The sequence below is a fragment of the Solanum tuberosum genome, unplaced genomic scaffold, assembly GCF_000226075.1.
Source record: "Solanum tuberosum cultivar DM 1-3 516 R44 unplaced genomic scaffold, SolTub_3.0 scf00158, whole genome shotgun sequence".
Classification (NCBI taxonomy): domain Eukaryota; kingdom Viridiplantae; phylum Streptophyta; class Magnoliopsida; order Solanales; family Solanaceae; genus Solanum; species Solanum tuberosum.
In genome coordinates, this window is record NW_006239083.1 from 1,053,881 (window position 1) to 1,077,687 (window position 23,807).

At 31.6% G+C, this 23,807-nt stretch overlaps 4 protein-coding genes across 4 annotated transcripts in view; 1 reads left to right on the forward strand and 3 right to left on the reverse strand.

Moving 5' to 3' along the window:
* Window positions 1–3,943, reverse strand: part of LOC102584644 (ATP synthase subunit b', chloroplastic-like) — a 7,754-nt gene extending 3,811 nt beyond the window's left edge. Inside the window, exons 1-2 of the mRNA XM_006353618.2 lie at window positions 3,814–3,943; window positions 1,581–1,587 (exon numbers count right to left, since the gene is read on the reverse strand). The gene's annotated coding sequence lies outside the window, so the exon portion shown is untranslated. The remainder of the gene's footprint in view (window positions 1–1,580; window positions 1,588–3,813) is intronic.
* Window positions 3,005–3,872, reverse strand: LOC102584964 (ATP synthase subunit b', chloroplastic-like). The gene has a single exon (XM_006353619.2). The coding sequence runs from the start codon at window positions 3,808–3,810 to the stop codon at window positions 3,139–3,141; it is 672 nt and encodes a 223-aa protein (XP_006353681.1). The 5' UTR covers window positions 3,811–3,872; the 3' UTR covers window positions 3,005–3,138.
* Window positions 3,944–4,637: 694 nt separating the features above from the next.
* LOC102585283 (uncharacterized) lies at window positions 4,638–8,270 on the reverse strand. The gene is made up of 5 exons (XM_006353620.2): window positions 7,906–8,270; window positions 6,913–7,012; window positions 6,647–6,746; window positions 5,873–5,961; window positions 4,638–5,156 (listed from the first exon to the last, which is right to left on the reverse strand). The coding sequence occupies exons 1-5, from the start codon at window positions 8,087–8,089 to the stop codon at window positions 4,913–4,915; spliced, it is 717 nt and encodes a 238-aa protein (XP_006353682.1). The 5' UTR covers window positions 8,090–8,270; the 3' UTR covers window positions 4,638–4,912.
* Window positions 8,271–15,766: 7,496 nt separating this feature from the next.
* LOC102585622 (auxin-responsive protein IAA29-like) lies at window positions 15,767–17,796 on the forward strand. Its single transcript, XM_006353621.2, has 4 exons — window positions 15,767–16,078; window positions 16,742–17,001; window positions 17,143–17,236; window positions 17,532–17,796. The coding sequence occupies exons 1-4, from the start codon at window positions 15,807–15,809 to the stop codon at window positions 17,617–17,619; spliced, it is 714 nt and encodes a 237-aa protein (XP_006353683.1). The 5' UTR covers window positions 15,767–15,806; the 3' UTR covers window positions 17,620–17,796.
* The last annotated feature ends 6,011 nt before the right edge of the window (window positions 17,797–23,807 follow it).

Consider the following 23,807-nt stretch of genomic DNA (forward strand, 5'->3'; position numbering starts at 1 on the left):
CCACTCCCTTGGATTACAGCCCCAAGATACTTAAAACTTTCCTTCTTAGGAATGACTTGTGCGGCAAGTCTCACTTCCACATCTGTCTCATCTACCACATCACTGAATTTGCACCCCAAATATTCTGTTTTGGTCCTACTCAACCTGAACCCTTTGGACTCCAGCGTTTGTCTCCACACCTCCAACCGCGCATTAACTCTGTCCCGCGTCTCATCAATCAGTACTATGTCATCCGCAAATAACATACACCATGGGACCTCCTCCTGAATAGACCGCGTTAACTCGTCCATCACCAAAGCAAATAGGAAAGGGCTTAGGACTGATCCCTGGTGCAGCCCCATCTCAACTGGGAAATGTTCTGAGTCTCCTCCAACTGTTCTAACCCGAGTCTTGGCTCCACCGTACATGTCCTTTATCGCCCTAATATAAATCATCGGGACTCCTTTAGACTCCAAGCACCTCCAGAGGACATTCCTCGGTACTTTGTCATAGGCCTTTTCAAGGTCAATGAACACCATGTGAAGGTCTCTCTTCCTTTCTCTATACTTTTCTACCAGTCTACGCATAAGATGAATGGCTTCGGTAGTCGAACGTCCCGGCATGAATCCAAACTGGTTCTCGGAGATGGACACCCCTTTTCTCACTCTCATCTCCACCACTCTCTCCCAAATCTTCATAGTATGACTCAACAATTTAATACCCCTGTAGTTGTTACAGTTTTGGATATCACCCTTGTTTTTATACAACGGAACCATTGTACTCCACCTCCATTCATCAGGCATTTTCGCTGTCTTAAAAATAACATTAAACAGCCCAGTTAACCACTCTATGCCTGCCTTGTCCATGTTCTTCCAAAATTCTACCGGAATCTCATCGGGTCCGGTCGCTCTTCCCCTACTCATCCTACTAATAGCCCGTATAACCTCCTCGGGCGTAACGCACCTACAGTATCCAAAATCCCGAAGTCTTTCAGAGTGTGCCAAATCACCCAACACAATGTCCGCTTCCCCTTTTTCATTTAAAAGTTTGTGAAAGTAGCTTCGCCATCTTTGCTTGATAGAGGTCTCTTCCACCAGTATTTTGCCTTCCTCATCTTTGATACACTTCACTTGGTCCAAGTCGCGCGCCTTCCTCTCTCTTGCTTTTGCGAGCCTATACAACTTCTTATCCCCACCTTTGTCCCCCAACTCGACATACAAGCGTTCGAAAGCTGCCGTCTTCGCCTTCGAAACAGCTAACTTAGCTTCTGTCTTTGTCGTCTTATAGGCTTTCTTAAGCGTCCGCTTCTCTTCCTCGTCTACGCACTCCGCCAATTTTGTGTATGCAGCCTTCTTCGCTTCCACTTTACCTTGGACTTCCCCATTCCACCACCAATCTCCTTTATGTCCTCCGAATTTACCCCTAGACACCCCTAGCATCTTAGAAGCAACTTCCCTAATGCAACTAGCTGCTTTATTCCACATGTTGTCCGCATCCCCGCTACCACTCCATGCCCCCATCCCCATCAGCTCCTCACCCATCTCCCGAGAAAGGGCAGGGGTCAACCCACCCCATTTAATCCTCGGTCGGTCAGATAACATCTTCTTCCTCCTATCCCTCTTAATCTTCAAGTCCAACACCAAAAGCTTGTGTTGGATAGTGAGGTTTTCACTTGGGATAACCTTGCAGTCCTTAAATAGACCTCTATCACCCCTCCTAAGGAGAAAGTAATCTATCTGGGTCTTAGCTACCGGGCTACGAAAGGTAACCAAGTGGTTCTCCTTCTTCGGAAAGCATGAGTTAGCAATCACCAACTCAAAAGCCTTAGCAAAGTCTAGAAGCGAAGTTCCACCTCCATTTCTCTCCCCAAAACCAAAGCCTCCATGAACATCATCAAATCCACTAGCAGTTGCCCCGATGTGGCCATTAAAATCTCCACCAATGACAATCTTCTCGGTATTCGGTATACCTCTAACTACCTCATCCAAATCCTCATAAAAGCGCTTTTTGGCCTCCTCGTCCAAGCCCACTTGGGGAGCATAAGCACACAGACCGAGAACGTCAAAAGATATTCCATTCAAGATCAAAATGTGAACTAAATACAGTCATTCTTAAAACTTGGTTGCAATAGACTTCTCATATTTGACAGAGCACACTCCAACGTAAATGAGGTTCCTTTGACTTAAACTGAGGTAGCTTAATAATAAAATGTGCTCTTCTCACTTATCAAAATAAATGTGTTCTTCTAAGTCATTATTTGAGTTATCCCCACTGACTAAGCCATAATGGAGAGACATTGTTTTAGCCTTGAAACTCATCTAAGTTTGAACACAGTATACATATTTCTTGAAACTGTACAGTATACATATTTCAGGATCTTAAAATACAGTATTTGGCTGTTTGATACACTTCACTTCACTTCACTTGGAAAGCAATGAAGTTCTCTAGGTATCTTTGAATGACCATAATACACCTCTGTTCAGTCTAAATGGAAGGTTGCGCTCCAGCATTTATTTACCAGATCCCTACCATGCATAAGTGCATAACTAGTTAATTGTAGAAGGATTGACCTTATTACTTCACTAAAGATATAATGCATCAGACATATCTTTCAGTGTTGTACCTCATCATGCCATAGTGCAAAAGTTTCATCATCATCTTCGTAAACACTAATCCATAATCTATCAGCTGGGAGTCCATATCTGCAGACAAAGACTATTTGACAATCAGTTCTTTTCAGTGCAAAGAACAAAAAATGGTAAAATTATAAATATGTTTGCATAATGCATATATGGATGTAAATGTTGGGTTTACAGTTTACTAAAAAATGCAGCAGCTAGAAGGCTGAAAAATATGAGAGAATACCAGAGAAGGAGAGAGAGAGAGAGAGAGAGGGGGAAGAGCATCACAACAACAACAAAAAAAAAAAACCAACATAACAACGTGATCACACCAAATCTCATTATATAAAATGAGACTTTTTGTGGTTACATAACAATGGTTTTAATGATATGATATAATAAAATTAAGTAACAATCAAAATAAACATTGTATTTAAACTAACAACACAGTACAATATTACATGTAACAACCATCCATCCAAACAAGCTGTTAACTCTTACCAATCCCAAGAAAAAAAAACATTACAACTTTTCAGAATTAGTTACTGACAGGAAGGACTTTCTTGACAATCTCATCACTAAGAGCAGCAATCTGAGAATCAAGACTCTTGATTGTCTCCTCCTTTTGACTCTCTAAGCTAGCCAAAGCTTCTTGCAATTCAGCCTCAACTTTCTTCCTTCCTTCTGCAATCTTCTGTTCTACTTCTTGCTGAGTCTCTTTCTTCATCTTGTTCAATGCTGCTGATATCTCAGCCCTTGCAGCCTTCATAATTGCAGCAGCCTGGTCTTCCAGTTGCTTCACTTCAGCAGAGGTGTCCTTCACACTGCTCAATTTCTCCTTAATGGCAGAATCTCTTTCATCCATGAATTTCCCTAATGGGCTGAAGTAAATCTTGTCTAAAGCAAACATGAGAAACAGGAATTCAGCCATCATGATTGGGAGTGTCAAGTTGAAATCAAAAAGGGAAGCTTTTTCAATTTCTTCTGCTAGTGAAGGTGGTGCCATGGCCAATGAGCTTGCAAGAATGACTGAAATGGACTTGAGAGTTGATGGGATTGAGAGGGTTTCAAGGGATTTGGGTGATTTGGGGAGGGGTAGTTTTGGAAAAGGGATTTGGGTGAGGGAAAGTTTGAATCTTGGAGATGGAGGGATGGTGGAAGATGAAGAAGTGATTAAGACTTTGGAGGAGCTCATCATCATGTTGGCCATGGCTTCTTCTTCTTTTTCTACTCTTCTGCAACTTGGGATTTTGCAGTTGTAAAAAAACAAAATCTTTTTGAGAGGTTCGAATCTTGATTATTTTTTTTTTAACAAAAGGAAACAAGGAAGATCTTAGAAAGGCTATCTCAATCTATGCCACACAATAAGTTGAGGCTGAGAATTGGAGCTCTAAGGGTGTGCGACTCACGTGAGGTCATTCTTTTTCTCTCTGAGTATATTTTTCTAAGTCATATCCTTGTTTAATTAGTTACACAATTTTAGTATCTCCAAATGTCGTGGTGCAGTGGATAAGGTTAATAGTTTTTGGTAACGGGTGCTACATCTGAATGGGCCGAATCCAAATTAATAGGGCTCCAAGACGGATATAATGAGATGGGAAACCAGAAAAAAAAAAATTACACTTGTTATTAGTTGGTAGAGTGACTAAAAAGTTTGAAAATTGTGGTCCGCAAGTTAATTCATATGCCTAATTTCTTGTCTCGGTTCAAGTAAACATGCTAATAGTGTAAATAATGTTTACTCTATTAGTGTAGTTTTAACCTATGATGATAGGCTAGTATGAAGTTTCTCGGATTCTTCTAAAATCCTCCAAAAATGCACAACTTTTTTGAAGGATCACAATGACATTTTTGAACAAGTCTGAGGAGCATACCATTAGTTAACATTTCTACTAGATTACCATTTAATCCTTGTAGTATGTACCTATAATTAGTTCATGAGTGACTGAATTGTGTAAGTAGCTTTTTATACCGTCAGTGTATAAAACACAAACTCTTTTTGAATACTCATGGAGATCCCAAACCAGAATGCAGAAGTTCAAGTCTGATGATAGTGGATTTGCTGTTTCTAATGACCAAAGAGATATTTTTGTTCTACACAAGCAAATTCATGTACACAATTAATTTTGATATGCAAATGAGGAAATGGAACAGATGCATAGGCAGGCAACTGATCTTCTTTTATAAAGTCAAAAGTTTAGAACTTTAACTAGAGGTGGATGTTTTCCATTTCACTCTCCAACTCTCTTTGACATTTGCAAACAGTTGCTGGATTCCTCTCTTTCAAAAGTACTAATCATAGCACAACACTGTTAGAACTCCATAAGTAGACCATCGTGTGATCTCGATGTGCTGCTCTTCTGTTTCATTCTCCTCTCTGGGCTTGTCAATTTGTATGGGAGCCACCCTCTAAACAAATGAACCAACCTGGATTCACAATTAGCTACAACACCCTTGTTGTTGTCATGATTATTGCTTTGGTTCTCTGATAAGTCATCTTGATGGTGATTACCCTCTCGTTCACCTCTCCGTTGTCTGCTTTCACAGCCTTTTGATCTGCAAAAATGCATTTTCAAAGATGATGTTATCTATGTGCCCTTACAATGCCACTATGCAAGACAAATTCATACATATAGTGAACATTTCATAAAAATATGCATAAACTCTGCATGATCACACAAAGTGTGGTGAGCAGTACTGGCAAGAAATCAACATAGAAACTAGGGAAAATGCATAAGTACCCCCCAACCTATGCCCGAAATCCCAGAGACACACCTAACCTTTACTAAGGTCCTATTACCCCCCCGAACTTATTTTATATGTAATATTCTACCCCTTTTTGGCCTACGTGGCACTATCTTGTGGGCCCAGCACACGTTGACAATTTTTTCAAGGATAGTGCCACGTAGGCCGAAAAGGGGTAGAATATTATAGATAAATTCAGTTCGGGGGGGTAATAGGACCTTAGTAAAGGTTAGGTGTGTCTCTGAGATTTCGGGCATAGGCTGGGGGTACTTATGCATTTTCCCTAGAAACTATAAATGGAACATATAAATGACAATATTCTAGTATTAGAAACTATATATGGAAACACCTAGATGAACAAGATTCAACTTTTATGACCAAGTGTCTCCAGCAACTTAGGCCTAGTGTTTGCAATCTATGGAAGAATCAAGCATCGATAGCAAACAATACCATAACAGGCATGGGTGAAGTGCAATATTAGAACACATGAACCAACAATAAGGATGAAAACAATATACATATCTTACATGCTAGGTTCATTCTTACTAGGGTCCTCTCTCTCTGATCGCGTTTTGACCAGATTGTAACTGATGGAGACATGCCTCATAAAACTGAGCTGCAAATGCAAAAACATCAAGCTTTAGCGCGTTAAGGAAATGTTAAAAAATTCCACTTGGGCTTTATAACGAAAAAAGCACATAATCATTAGCAATGATCTGAAAAATTCTTAACTCCAGGGTGGAAAGAAACTGCTGAACGAGATCTCATAAGCCAGAATATAGACAAAATCGGATAAACAATCAGTCTAGTGAAAGAAACCACAGCCTCTGGCTATATGCAAACACCGTGTGAAATCTGTCTACGTGAGCAATCTTACATTTTCACGATTATCTAAAATATTTTGATGATAAATCTGTTTCTTTTCGGTTGGGAGAATTCATTTGAACCAGAATCTCCTTAGAGCCTTAGACCTTAGTAATTGAACCTGCTTTTTACAGGTCTCTCTTCAGACCATTTTCACCTCTTTATAGTGCATTCAGAATTATTTGCTAACGAAGATGTACTCGAAGGAGCTTAGTAATTTCCAAACAAACGGGAATATATTGAACCACACACATTCAACTGCAGATGTCAAGATTCTGATTTGGCTAAAAAAAATCAATTTTCTTCAAAGCCTATACATCTCCTTTTACAAATTGCATATTCCAATGCATTTGGCAACAAGTAACATAAGCAAATCATATAAAGATTAGATAAAAGAGAACTTTCCTAGAGTGGAAATATGATGAATGAGAAGAAACCTTATCGCCATCCTTGATCCGATAGGTTCCTAACAAATCACTATCAGTAAGTAGCTTCCGCCCATCGTAGCTCAAGCAAAAATGTCCCCATACATGTGACCTGTAATATTGTCACAATAAAACTAGTGAATTTGAAAGAACTAGCTAAGGTAATATACAGTGAAACAGCTATGCAAATTATGTCAGACAGAAATCGAAGTATAAGTCTCAAGCAATCTACAACAGAAGAAGTTTAGTTTGAAAGTTCCTTTTTGCAAAGCACATACCATGAAACCTTGCCTGTTCCTGTCTTCGGAAAATTACTGAAGACAGATTCCACCGCCTGTTTCAGCTCCGCCACTGTCCCATTCCTTGCAACTTTAATATCTGCACAACACAAAATTCAATTGATCTGACCATTTGAAAAAACATATGATACATGACCAATGATGAAGCTTACTAAGTAAAGCAATTTTTGAACCCCCTTTGCCACTCCACTAAAAGAATTCTCATGTCAAGGGCGTTTGAAAACTAATATACAACAAAACAACACAAAAAAGGACTACCTTTCACCCTATTTGCTTAATAGTGAAGGGATTTCAAATGAATCCCCTTCCTCCAAGCTAGCTCCGCCCCTGGATACATCAATTCTAGCGAACCACATGTGGATCAAACAAGGTAGTATAGAATAAGTGTGATAGCACCTAATGTCCTACTACCTTGGACTCAAACCATATATACATATCAAAATATTTAAAAAATCATATACATATAAGTACATGGGCGGAGCCATCTTAGGTGAAGGATGGTTTGGGGCACACTCTTGAAAATTATGTGGTATACAGAGGTTAAATGTTAGCTATTATGAGTGTATATTTAATTTAGCACCCCCTTAACACAACTGAGAAGAAAATTTGCACACCCTTCGCCAAATTCTTGGCTCCAAGATTGTATATGTATATACACACATATATGGGGGATTATTAGTAAGTCAGTTAGTTGGCTACTTGAACTTTCACCTCAGTGAGGGTTCATTCCCCACCTTGTAATCCCATACCATTCCCTAGCCCGAATAATTAAAAAAATACACACAAATAAACAATACTAATATCTGAATTCTGGATCCATTTCTAAGGGCATACACACATGAATTTCAGTACTATTTGAACTCACCGACTCTAAATCCTGAATTCGTCGTCTATACAGACACATAAAGATGGAGATCAATTTCAGTATTTCATAAGACAATTCAACAGGAGGAGGAAAATAAGAAAAAATACCAAAGGAAGAGCCATCCAATTTGAGTATTGTGAGATTGAATGGCTCCTCAGGCAACTTGTTGTAGTACAAGCTCTTTTGTGGGCTGAGCAAAAATGGTGGTACTACACAAGACAATGATGATCCATTCTTTTGAAATGAAAATCTAGGACTAACATCTTCTTCATCCCTCTTTAAAACTTCCATAACTAGTACACCATTTATAAGTAGTAAACTAAAACTATACTTGATTCATAACATCACCATTTTAAAGATCTCTAATTTGATCTCCTTAAGTTTTCTAATATTAAAATATAGTTATTGTTTTAGTAGTATTATTATATATATCTTTTGGTGATTGATTGATTCTTTGGTGCACATTTAAGGTTGTGGTTGGCTTATGTTGGAGGAAATTCTAAGTGGAACATAAAGAATTCAATTCAATTGCTTTCTACTATCACTTTCTGCCTACTTTTTTTTTCAATTCAGTGTCCGATATTTATATTGGAGTCCGACAAATTTAAATTTGCGTCTGAAAATCTCACATTGATATTAAAGCACTCTCTAACAAAGGCAACTCTTTATCCAAATAATTTAAATTCGAAAGCTATTAAGCTAGCGTTTGGCCACAGATTCCCAAATATTTTTGACAAATATTATTTGGGTGAAATTTCACCATGTGTTTGGCATAATATTTGGGAAATGTATTTCATATTTTTAATAAATTTGATTTATACCCATAAGTTTTAAAAACTATCAAAACTAACCATTGTATTACATAGCAAAATAGAAACGTCGACGTAACAAGATTCGTGACTTCCGCAACAAGTCAATTGGACCTTTGTTGCAGTAAATAACAAGTAGTGTCCATGACACTAGAGCAATGTGGTAGTGCAACAAGCATCATTCCATACATCGTGAAGTAGACGGAGCACATGACTTTATTACCCTGAGCCAATTATTCGTCATTTTCATCAACAACCATATCATCACTTTCATATTCACTGAATATTTCATCACTGGTTTGGTGTTCACGTAAAAAATTACTTATGTAATACAACATAAACAACTACTATGTTTTTGTAAAAGATAAAAGTTTGATATAGAATTTGAATTTTTTAAAGCTCCCAAATAATGAGATTTGACCCAAATACTAGTTTTTTCTAGTATTTGGGAATTTGGGTTATTTGCCAAAAATATTTATCAAATAATGACAAACTATATGGACAAACACTATTTGTCAATTTTTCCCCTAAATTTTACTTGAGAAATCTATGGCCAAACGAATCCTAAGAATGAAGAAATATTTATCGGTCTGTAACAACAGGTGACTTTGTGCCTACTTATTTGGTGCGTTTATGACTGGGAGGGAGAATTGTTGTTCCTAAATGGAATTAAACGTCCCTATCACGCGCCACAGATGGAATAACAAAGTTGGGCCACCGAGAACCCGTGATTCTACTAGGCCCGCTTCGATTTTAATCCTTTTCGTGAGTGCTTTTGGTACCAAATAAGATTGAAGAACATTAATCCTTGTCATAAAACGAGTGTTATGAATTAATTACATTATTTTTCTATTCTTTTTCAAATTATAAAAAAAATTTAAAATTTATGGATTTCGGATACATTATTGGACTTCCTGATACATCACTGGACATCCGGATACATAAGTGAGGGATGTATCCGAGAGGGGAGGGATGTATCATAGAGGGGATAGGACATCTGAATACATCACTGGACTTCCGGATACATCAGCAGACATCTAGATACATATGTGAGGAATGTATCTGAGAGGGGATAGGAATGTATCAGCGAGAGGAGAGTGATAAATTCGAGAGGGAATTTTTGAAATTTTTGTAAATGATTGAAAATTTTAGAGATTATGGAAAAATCTTATATGTATTTAGGTAATTTTTCCTAAAATGTATAAGATTCTTAAAGACCATAAATTCAATTCCTAGGTATAAATAAATTTTATGCTACACGACGCAAATCTAGAAAATAACAAAAAAAGAAAATAGAAAAGAAGAAGAATGTGTTTGTAGAGTAATAAACACATTTTTTTGTGTTAGGAACTTCTCTTTCTTCTTTACAATGTACAATGCACTATGTATTTGCTTTTCAAAGGAAGCTCCTCCTCTAGTACCCAATAGACTCCTATAAATCAATTAGGAGGAATAAAGTTTTTCTCTTTTTTTTGTTCAAAGGAAGAATAAAGTAAATCATGTGTTGTTGATATTCTTTTTAGGGATAAGAGTCTGAAAAATACTTCAATTTTGGCCGAAATTGTTGTTACGATACCAAACTTTATGGAGGACCTATTATCCCTGAACTATTTAATAGTGTATTTTTTACCCCCTGAACTATTTAATGGTGTATTTTAAAGGTATATATGTGCCCACGTGGACATATTACTATTTATAATTATGCATTATTTTTTATGTCCATGTGGACAAATATATATGTTTAAAATATGGTATTAAATAGTTTGGGGGTAATAGGTCCTCATTAAAGTTTGGTATCGTAACAGCAATTTCGGCAAAAGTTAAGATATTTTTCAAACTCTTATCCCTTTTCATCTTTGCTTTATTGAACATGTACATTTTTCCTAGACAAGAATGCTACACTTCTAACATAATCATATTTCCTTTTTAGTGCATTTAACAAGAATGTTTTTTCTTAAATTTGAAAGTTATTTAATTTCATTTTTATTTATCTTTATAACATAAATATTTTGGCATATTTAAAAATTAAAACTGATCATAAATTTGTATCCAATCGAAAAAATTCATATAAATTGAAACATCAAAATTGAAGTTGAGGAAAACAAATTACTTAGAGACGATCGATCATCTTGACAGTAATGGAACCACCTTTGTCAGAATATTATACCATGTAGGGTAAAAAGAAATTATGTATATATATTATATACATTGAATTTCTTTAAATTTTGTCTTGTGCATGCCCAATTGACACTTTGAAATGAAGTGGTCCACTTAGCTAGAAATTATACATTTCATCGAGACAACATAATTTTGTTCTACTTGTAATCATTCATGAACAATTTATTGTTCATATACGTGTACTTTGTCTTTTTTTTGTATGATTTGTTGCATTTAATTATGATTAATATCAGAAAATGAATCAAAGTTTAATGTGTTGAGTCCCACACATGACACATCATTCGTAGAATGGGGATTTAGGGACTCTTTATATGACCCTTTGGGGTCGTTTGGTGTGATGGATAAGATGAATTAATCCTGGAATAATTTTTTAGTGGCATTTAATTCATTGTTTGGTTGCAAAGGTAGGGATAACTTATCTCAGGATTAACAATTAGTCATGGGTTAAGTTATCCCTCACTGGGGGTGATATAGTAATCCCAGGATAAGTTATCATGGGATAAAGTGTATAAATTAACAAAAATACCCCCCTTAAACTCTCTTTTATACACCACTTTTACATTCATACATATTAACATAATTTTTAACAACATTTATAATATCATTCACAACCTTAAGTATTCGTTGTTTTTATGATAAATACATTTTTCTATTAAAAATTTACATTTTATAAATACAATTTTTATTTATGAATATATTATAAGTTAAATTTATTTGCGTAATTATTTATGTTTTATTTATTATTTTGATTTCTCTTAAAATGTTCACTCCACTACTAAATTACATATTTTTCATTAAAATAGTTTATTACTCACTTAAAAAATTATATTTTATTTATAATTAAAATGTAGATAACTTTAATAATAAATTTTCTTTTACTTTAATAAACTTAAAAAACAAAAGTTTTATTTTTAAGCTAAATAAGATGAAAGTTTTATTTTTAAACTAAATAAGATGAAAGTTTTATTTTTAAGCTAAATAAGATGAAAAATTTATTTTTAAGCTAAATAAGATGAACATTTATTTTTAAGCTAAATAAGACGAAAGTTTAATTTTTAAGTTAAATAAGATGAGCATTTAAATTTTAAAACATATGGCACAATCATGGAAATGCACACACAAAAATATTTAAGCTAAATAAGATGGAAATTTTATTTTTATGAATGAATAACTAAAGATTGCAAAGAAAATGTAAAAAAAAAAAAAAAAAACTATATAAGGTGAGGGTATTTTTGTAAACAAACAACTTATTCTCAAAAAATTATACAATGAATATTAGTTTGAATATGACAAACCAAACAAACAATAAAAACTAATCTCAGCATAACTTATCCCAGTAAACTTATCCCAGCATAACTAATCCCAACATAACTAGTATTCAAACCAAACGACCCCTTTAATTATGATATCGTCCATAGTAAACTGTCTACTAGTCTTACGCTCTAAATTAATGGTGTTTTTACGTTCTTCTGAAGTATAATTTTTTCTATGACCTTTTTAAGTTTTTTAAAAATTAAAAGAAAGCTGATTTCAATATTTAATTGTTCTCTTAGCATACTTTTTGATAGAAAAAATTCAGACATCAGTAATCAAAACTGACCCCAAAATGTTAAGTCTTGGGAGACATATGACTTCTTTTGGGAAAAAACAAGTCCTAATTAGACAACAATGTGATCCATGACTTTCATCATATGATATATTCATGCCCACTAAGGTAGCTCCATTTTGTTTGGTATATTAGATCCACATGATCATTACATACCACGATCATAATTTGATAACTCGTTAATTTTAACATAACATTTCTTATGACATATTTAAAACGATAAAAAATTAAAAAAAAACTGATATATTATACATATCTTTAGTATAAGAGATTCAGAACGACTAAATCTAAGAAAGTAAATTGTTTACTTTCTTAGATTTTGTGTAATTTATTAAATTATAAAAGAACAAATTGAAACGAAAAGAGTAATTGTTATCGTTGAGAAAAAAAAAAAATATGTTCCACCAATAACAAAGTACCAATTAGGAATTGTATACATTGAATGATACAAACCACCATGGGACTATTCAAGAACTGTGTAAACTTCTTGGAAACCAATTGACCCCAAAACACTCACCAAACCATTGTCTATCTTTGTTGGTTGTTTTGTCCATCTAGCTACAGATTCCACCCCCCACCCCCACCCCAAAAAAAAAAAAGCATATCCTATAATTTCATGTGGAAATATGTTCAACAAATAATTGTCATTCTCCCAAATGAATCCTACACGATGCGAATTTAAATCAGTCGAGTTTCAATATGAATATTGAATACTGAATGAGAAAACAAACATCCGACATAAGGAATCAACCTTTAATCCAATTTAGAAATATCAAGTAGCATGCTTCCAAACTAACCAACCAAAACCAATAGAATATTTTGCCAATTTTCTCATGATTTTTTTTTTGGAGATTTTTCAATTGATGAGAGTGGTTGCATCATGACTTTAATTTCTTGAACTTTCATCTCAGACATGTAGCACATGTCCAAATCTAATCTTAGTTATTTAGACAAATGATAGTAATAATCAGAGGCAAATTCAAAAAGTTAATTTAATTTTACGTCGATTTATCTTATAACAATCTTAAATTAATATTGTAATAATAATCAAATCAATGGACTGGATTCCAAGCCAATTAAATACATCATATACATTTAATGGATTATTTAACACATATATATAATCTAAATAAAAATTATTAAATTCACTTGTAACTATATCACTAGCTCCGCCCCGATTAATAATTGTTACTTCTAATGAGTGTAACCAGAAAGATCGTATTCAGACTGGTCTTAATTTTATCCTTAGGTTATACTAATTTTTTTATTTTTTATTTTTTACAAATTCGTATATATTTTAATTTTAACACGTTATAAACGATAAATTTATTATTATCTTCAGACTACCGATTAATTAATTAAGAAATTCCATATAATTGTTCTTTAAATATTTATTTCTGTAAATTCTTAAGTTAATTAGCAGTAATTCGTTATGAAGTATTAACCGCCTTTTGTGGTTCAAAATTAATTAAAGGAAAATTTACTCATATTTTAATGGGGACATAAACAAGTCATGACCTAAATTTGTCCAAACATTTGTCATGCCAGACAAAAAAAATATTTTGCTTTAATACTTTATTTGATAAAACACGTTTAAGTTTCGTTCACACGCATTAAATCTTGAATTAGCAATTAATCCTTTAATTAGTAATGATATGTCATTTTCCAACAACTAGGAAATTAAAGGGAGAAGATATATATTCTTGTTCTACTTTATTATAATGTTCAATTTACCATTGATTGTTAATGGAAAATTATATAGTATCTTTTACTTTTTCTTGGTAAACAAAGGACTGCATGCTGGATCAATAGGTCAAACAAGTATTCATAGAAAAGAAGGAAATGTGGGACAATGTGAATGAAATTGAGTTCATTTAAGAAATTAAACTTCTTTACGTTATTGGAGTTAGACCTAATTCGATGCGGATCTTTAGGGTCTCGAATAGTTATCGGGGGAAATATAGGAGTACTTCATGAATGTATTTGCACGCACTAGATCAGATAGTGGAACCTCTGATAAAGAATATTTGTATCTGAGCTTGGAGAGAAAGATGATGAATAGAATGAATCCTATATGATCGGTGAAAGACGAAAACTCTAGGTGGTATATAATTTGGACAATCTTTTTTTTTCGTTAAACTAATTTTTGAGTTATGACTAGTAAAATAAAGTTCAAGACCTAATTTAATAAGGGAAAAAAAAGTGTTTATCATAAATTCCATTTGTAATTTTTAGGAGGTAACAAAAGTAAAAGACAAGAGATTGTACCATCAGTTGCATTGTCGGACGGATCACAAGAGAATTAATTAAGCTCTACTTTATATATGAAAAAGTTGAAAACAAAAGGAAAAATCAATGAACACTTTATTAATTGCTAATTCAAGAGTTAAACTAACTAATATATATGGATAATGTAAAATAAAAATATTTTTAAGATTGATGTGTATGATTAATTTAACTATTTAATAAACGAATAAGAATATACACACAAAAAATTCCAAAACTGAATCTAAAGTCACTACAACAAAAGAGACATTTTATGGCAATAGATTTTCCTATCAACGACAATTGAGTCAATATCATTGCATCCAGAATCGCTAAAACTTTTAGCAATATTTATATAAAGTGTTATTATAAACACTCATATTTATTATTGCCGTTAAATATAATATGGAGACAATTATATTATTGTCGTTAAATTCTTTATTTGTTATAGTAAATCTCTAATTGAAACATTTTATTAAAAGTTAATGTGTTAATTCGAGTGTCTAAATGAAATATCTTTAGAATTATGAGAATTAGTGTGGGAAAGTATTGTAATGTGTAGTGAGATTAGTATTTGAAAGAAAGAGTGGAGAAAACGAAAAATATTCTAAATCTCCAACTTATTCACTACTGAAAAGAACGAAATATTATATTGAAGGAATACATTCCAATGTAATTTGAAGTTTTTGAGTTATACGACATTGTTGAATTATATTGTTGTATCATGAAGGAGATAAGTCAAGAGTTCTACTGTTGAATCGGTGTAAATTATATTGCAGTAGACTCAAATATCCTTAGAAAAAGCAAGATATTTGCACCTTAACTTAAATATTTATCTTCTTAATCGTAATTTACTATAATTTGTGATATATACACGAACGGTAACTATGCCACTAGTATAGAAGTGTGTGGGAGAGATGGTCCAAAAACATGCTTTTGTGAGGTGTCGATATGTTTGCTACTCTTTTGGCCGACCCAACTTCAATGCTCTCTCCCTTTTTCTTTTTCTCACCAGACAATTCTCCTTCTCCTCTCTTTCCTTTTTCTACCACATTAATATTTACTTATATATAAATAAATAAACATCTACAACAAATTATACCAATTCTTTTATAAAATCTATAGGTATTTTTGTGATATCATTTATGAGATGGAACTTGAGCTTGGTCTTGGTCTTGCACTTCCTAATTCCCATTTTGTTAATCCTATCAAATCTTCCTACCTAAATGACAACATTAATATTGACACATTTGATGACAACTTCTCAGAAATGAAGAAGATTAATAATGATGATTATGGTAGCAACAAAGTTGAAGGTAAAACATTACCTTTGTTTATATGGAATGGCCAACCAAATGAAGAAGAAGATGATAATGATGATGGTTATCAAAAAAGGAGAAATTTTGAAGCTTGTTATAATCAGTAAGTTTATGTTACAAAATGTGTGTAATGTAAATTATCTGCTATTTGTTGTAAATATATTATTACTACATGTTTATGTAGTTTCATTCATACCTTTACTAACTCTTCGTTGGATGCGGAGTCAGATAGGGTCTAAGGTTTTATTCGAAGTCCTTTAAAGGAAATTTATTTTATTTTATACATGATTAAACTATTTTATAGTAAAATGTTGAATCACTTTTAACTTCTTTCAAATTATTTATTTACTTTATCATATTTTAAACTCTCTTACTGAAAATTATGACTGCACCACTGCTCCTCATTGATCTCTCATATCATAAACTACTTGAACATACTTGTATATGTACTTGGAAACTTGGAGTTTATTTGAATTGACTTATTTTTTAGTGTTTTTAAGTCAAAACAGATTTTAAACACTGGTATATTGTTTGGCCATTTGGGTAAGATTAAAAAAATACTTTAAACACTTTGTTATTAAGTCAAAATAAGTCCAGAATCATAAGTTAGAAATCCTAATTAATGGCTTTGACTTATAATTTCTTGTCTGACAATATTGTTATTCTTTTAGTTTAATTTCCTTAAGTGTATTAAAAATCATTTTTTTTAGCTGATCTTAGAATATATTAATTATTACTAATTAATAAATATGAATTTGTGATGCAGGGAATTCAAGGAAGAAAATGGAGTAGTGGGGTGGCCACCAATTAAATCATGGAGAAAAAAACTTATTCATGGGATTAATCATGAAGTTGGATGGAATAAAAATAATAATAATATTAATCATAGACACAATATTGGAATTAGAAATTCCATGTATGTGAAGGTTAAAATGGAAGGAGTAGCCATTGGAAGAAAAATTGATCTAATGTTATATAATTCTTACCAAATCCTTACTAACACCTTGCTCCAAATGTTTCATAAATGTAAGTAATTAATTCACTCCTACTATTATTATATAAAAATATGAAAATTAAAATAGCATGTCCTCTTTTCTTTTTTTCACAAAATAACAATAAGGAATTAATTAAGAATTGAATTAATAAGTTTGGTTAATTTATATGCAGCACATGAGAGTTGTGATGAAAATGATGGACGCTTTACACTATTGTACCAAGACAAAGAAGGAGATTGGATGCTTGCTGGAGATGTACCTTGGGAGTATGTACCTTACCTCTTCTATCCTATTGTGATTCACGTAAATTCAGTAACTTTTACTCTTACTTTAGATATGTATTCAAAAATTTACTAACATCTCTAGATGAATATTTGATTGTAAACCTGATTATTATTGTATATATTAACTTGAAATTGTGTAAAATTTATAAACTTCAAATCCAGGAGTGCTCGGTTGCTACACCATTATTTATATTTGATCTATGACAAGTAAAATATAAATTAGAAATTGTTGTTTCCAGTATTTATTCAGAGGATATATAATGGTTTAATTTTGCAGAACATTCATGGAGACAGTTCAAAGAATACAGATACTAAGGAATTGGAAGAGTGGAAGAAGTACAAGAAAATCATCCCATATTTCTTAAGAGTACTAATTATATTATATAGTTTAATTAGTAGAGAATGTTGAAGGTAATTAATTAAAAGATATGAAGAAAAAAAATTAGTTACATGAGTTTGACATTGTAATTTTACTATCTTATATTGTACTAATTTTATATTTATTATCTTGGTTTGATTTGGGACAATTATTTATAATAGGTGGACAAATAATATGGGAGTGAGTACTCACTAGCGAAAATTTTCTTCACGTTAATTATACATTAATGCGTAGTGACTAGTGAGCAAATGCATGCTCTTTTTTCTTCTCTTTTTTTTCAACGGTATGATTCATATCCATGATTTAAAATTTATGAGTTTTTACAATGATTTTAAGTTAATTTACGATAATAACTAAGTTCACTAAATTAATATACGATAATAACTAAATCCCCACGAACCCATGCCACGACAAGCTGACCTGGCCTGGTAACTCATTCTGGGTCAGGGCCTTTTTTTTGCTGGGCCTGGTTGGCCAAGTTCCTTGGCAACACAGCCCAATATTACCATACATAGTAATGCAAAACTACTAGGTGCATATTAATAACTCATCACATAAAAGGGATTTTTACATATATAATTTATATTTAGGAAAAATTGTGCATTATAGAAAAGTATTAATTCAAAATAAATGATATAGCTACAGTTTCATTTAATTCCAGTTCGCAACAAACTTTTTGTCATTTACCTCTCTCCCCTGAATCTCGCTCGCCACTCTCTTGCTCGCCTCTCACTTTATACAAACACAAATGTATAAGTTGTGTTTGTGTTTGTGTTTGTATAAAGCGAGAGAGAACTGTATATACAAATACATATCTCTTCGTCCTATCCACTTATAATTATACAAATACAAATCTTCCCCTGCCCAGTTCTCTTTTGCCTTTCTCTCTTTCTCGCTTTATACAAACACAAATTATACAAAATACAATGTATAATTTGTGTTTGTATAAAGCGCGCGTGAGAGAGAGATATATATTTGATATACAAATACAAATGTTTTAACTCGATTCAATTGTATACATATTCAAATTTTTTGTAGATATACAAACATAATCATTGATACATATACATAGTAGTTACATATATACAATTATCTAGTCGATATACATATACAATCGCTGCGATTTTATACAAATCAGATGTCTGTGATTTATACAAATCAGATGCTCCATAGCAAAATAGCAAAACTATAGTTATAAATCAGTACTATGATTTTTATGTTTGTTATTCCTAAAATTTGCTCTTATATTTATCATAACTAAAATTATTTATTTACAAACCATATTAGGAATTTTGGAGATCTTCTCTTTTTTTTTATATATATATTCTCTCTCGCACAAACCCTAACTACCATTGTCCTCACCCACACTACAAAATCATTATTTTTTCACTAAAACTTTCCATCAAAAAATGTTCATTGGCTGTTTCTACAAATATGTTTGATTGAATTGGTAAGAAAAAGAATATCACTATTTTCATATTAAAAAAATAGAAAGTTTTTCAGTATTTTCAGTGAGAATTCAATTTCTTACCATATATTTTCCCAACGAGCTAATTCGATAAAAAATGATTAATACAAAATTTTCACTAATTTGTGATAAAACTTTTGTTTTTAATAGAGTCTCATGTCCATCGTCGTTAAAAATAGAATTAAAGAAATATTTAAGATACATCATGCAGTGTCCGTTGTTTCTAATCTTGTACTACAAGCTCATCAACTTCAATAAACACCATATTAACCTTAATTGCATCAGCCCCACCCACCGCGGAATTAAGTTTCTTTCTATTTGATCTGATCTATAGTTAAAGAGCAATACCCCCTAATAATAATAATAATGGAACGTGTATTTGAATTTTGCACTTGAAACGAAGGATATAGGTTTGGCACATTAATTAATTTAATGATCGATTGACCCAAAATTATTTTCATACTCAACTCTGGGAACATGCCGCACGTGGAGTGTTGAAGAATGTTTGCAGCCTCAGAAAATAAGTTGCTCCTTCCGTTTTAAATTATTTATCGTATTTTATTTTCTTATATGTACTTTAAAAAATATATTAATTAAGAAATGTTCTTTTATTTTACTTTTATTTATGTCTTTAAAATATAACATCTTTTAGTTAGATTTTTACTTTATTTATGTGTCACTACTCCATAACTAGAGTTTTATAATCTTCAAAAATAATTACCACCGAGGATAAAATTGAAAAAGGAGTAATTATTTTTATCGCGAACAATCCTCTTATGTATTTTCAAGGAAAAGCTAAAGTAAGTTTCTATAGCTAATTGATTAAGTGTGATTAACCTAATCAAACATCATATTCACAGTTGCCATCTATGTTAAAATTGCTTTACCAAGTGGCCACTACTAGGAAAATTCCTCTATAATTGAGTTTGTCTAATAATAAATCATAAGTTTATGAAAGATTAGGGCCACTTCAATAAACTTATTTTCTTTGTTCATGCTCTTTGTGTCATTGACTCCAAGACCATTTCTCATTTGATGACTAAATTATTGCGAGAGATGGACTTAAAATTTTAAATTTATGAATTTTAGATAAAAAATTATAAAGATCTTTGAGAAATTATTTATACATCTTGAGTAATTTTATATTATAAAGACATGATCTATAGTGAGTTTTATCGAATCTGTAATCGATATGCTAGCTCCGCCCTGATTTATATGGCCACGCCACTATAATAATCTAAAAGTTTTCGTCCATTTTAAGCAACTATCCTATAATGAGGTCACATGTGTAAGAAAGAATCTATCTAATATGTCCAGCATAGCATTTTCTTGCCACGTGTAATTCCAAATCAGCAAAAATTGGTATGTAAGATTTTTTTTACACCTAATATTTATACTAAACACTTGGGCCTGTTTGGAAAGCCACCCTGGTAATTGAATTTGGTGTAATTGGGTGTAATTACACTGTCTGTCCTGTTTGGTTGGACATGTAATTATTGGTTAGCATGTAATTGACAGGGGGTAATTACATTCTCCAATTCACAGAGAGAGGTTGTGAATTGCTGGTAATTACATCTAGGGGTGTGCATTCGGTTTTTTGGTTTGGTTTGACACTATTCGGTTTGGATTTTTGGTTTTTGGTTTTGTAAAAGTGTAACCCAATCCGATCCAAAATAAATTTGATTTGGTTTGGTTTTCCTCTATTCGATTTGGCTTTTTTCGGTTTGGTTATTCGGTTATGTCAATAATTAATAACATATATAACCAAAGTAATAATATTTAATCCCTTAAATATACTTTCTAATATAAATCATAAGTAAAACTTAAAACACAATACTTATAAGTATACCTATTATAGATGTAATTCAAACATAAAATATAAACGAAATCATCATGAAAGGCAATAACCAAAAAGGGACAAAAGTGGTTAACTCCAACTTAATTCTAAGCCTAAACATTATATATATATAATTCGATTTTTTTCGGTTTTTATTTTTTAAAATCCAAAACCAAACCAAAAAATCAAACAAAGTAATTTGTTAATCCGAAAAACCGAAAAACCAAAAAACCAATCCAAATAAAAATTCGGTTTGATTTAGTTTGGTTATTCGGTTTAATCTGAATAGTGCACACCCCTAAATTTACATCGTGTAACTACCAGCTGATTACTTTTTAATTTTTTTTTTGTTTTTTTTTTAATTATTATTTTAAGTTTTTTTATTTTATTATTATTCTAAAAATTTCTAAAAGTTTATTTTATATTATTATATTTCATTTTCTTCTCATTTTCAACCTTACTTCACGTGATTCTATGCAGTTTTTCGTATTATCTATTTCTTTATGCCATGCTTATATTCTCATTAGCATAATTTTATTAGTATTTTAATTTTTAAATTAAAATAGATTTATTCTTAAGTAAGGTTATAGAGTTACGCTTTTTTTTTTTTAAAATAAAAAAAATAAATCATATTTATGTATGCTATGTTGAAATTTGTGATAAGAGTATTATGTTAAATATTTTGTTTTGAATTTATAACATATGTTACATTTTCAGTTTCATTTGTTTTAGTAATATTGAATTCACATTACAAATCATTTTTTAATTAGACTTGATAGATTAACTTTTTGTCAAATATTTTAATAATTTATGATATTTTATTTATATATTAGTCTTTTTATCAAATATGCATTTCACGATATTCGTAAAAACTTCGTACTTTTGGTTTTCATGATCAATAATTAGAGGGGTAATATTCCATATCCCCATCCCTTTTAACAAATAAAATTAAAAATCCGCCACACTTTCATTATTCCTCTCATTATTTAGTTTATTTTATAAAAAATAATTGATAAGTAAGATACGGAAATTACTTTTGAAACCTTTTAAAGTAAAAAATAATAGATATAGAAAAACTCTCTCTCTCTATATATATAGGAAACTCATCTATTAAAAATGCACATTTCAAAAAGGGAAAATTGTATGAAATAATAAACCATTAATTCAAATTAAATGTTATAGCCATAGTTTCTTTTATTTGTAATTCGCAGTAAACATTCCATGTTTTTTGCCATCCCATTTGTATACCAAAATATACAAATAGACCGAAATATATAAATGCAGGACCCATTTGTATATCGAAATATACAAATGCAAGACTCATTTGTATACCAAAATATACAAATGCATGACTCATTTGTATACCGAAATATACAAATAGACCCAAATACATATTTTGTATGTATATGTATACCGAAATATACAGATTAATAGTCATAGCAAACATAAAGTTTGCTATGGACCGCAAGTATACAAACTATAGCTATAACATACAAATATGAATTTTATATTTGCTAAACCTAAAATTTACTCATTCAGAAAAGTAAAACAACTTTATAATACCTATCAAGAATATCTTTTATTCTAATTTTGCCATATTTATAGGATTTGAGTGAAGAATATTAACTCAATTTTGTCAAAAAATTGTTGACTTTGATGTTTGCATCTTTCTTTTCTTAGAAATATTATTTTGAAATTGATTTCCCGTGCAAAATTATGATGCTGTTGTTTTCCTTATGTCCCGTTCATTTTGACTTTGTGATTAAATTGAAAAATTACTGTTTTTGATGGGTAAAATATTAATTAGTAGGATTTTTTAAGCTATATAAATAAACATTTTTGAACTAATAACATATTCAAAATCAACTATATATATGTATAGCTTTTTATGTTAACCGGTATACCTTCATACACAAAGTATATGGATAAAATAGGAAAAGATTTTTGAAACATAAGTAATTTTAGGATATGAAAGTTTTTTTTTTCTTAGCTAAATGAAAAAAGTCTTTATTCAACCAAAAAAGTGTAAATTATGTACATGCTAGTCTATAGACTTTTTCGGACTTGTTCTCACAGAAATAATCAATACATAAGTCTATGAGCAAAAACAAGAGTATTAATCTATCAGCAATTTAAGTATTAGCACTTGATGAACATTTGTAGAATCATTGCAAAATTTGTGCTAAAAATATATTTATTTTTTTAGTGAGAATAGAAAAAATAGTAATTTTTCATATGGAAAAATTACAGAACTGTTCACTATTTCAATGAGAATCTGTTTTTCACCATTCATTTTCTCAGTGAAATGCTTTAATAAAAAATGCGTGGAAAAATCAGGTTCTATAACACAAATTTCTCATTGATTCGCAGTGGAAAAACCTTTATTTGTAGTTTTTTTTTTTATTTCTGATTTCTCTCCAATCATAAACGAAGAGTCATCTCAACAAAATAAATATTACATAGAAGAGTTCAAACTCATCTATTAATGAAGGTTATGACGAATTATTTTGGATCGATTTAGCATGAAAATTGTGACAGGAGAAAATCATGAATAGGTTTTTGAAGTTTGAACATGAAAAATATGATATTTATTTAAATGAAAAATACTATTTAAAAATTAAGTTATGGTTAAATACACATTTAACTTAAAATAAAATAAAAATTTTCATGAGAAAAACTCACTTGAAAAGTAAGTCTAAAGCACCTTTTCAAACTTGAAATTCAACTTCAAAATAATTTCAAATAAAAAAAACTATTTGCTTCTTCAATTTTTCAAATTTGTGCGACTTGGGGTTACCGCTGTCCTCGTTAAAATTGTGACTTTGGTCTCAACCAAAGCTGTCTTTTTTGGATAATAAAATGAACGGAA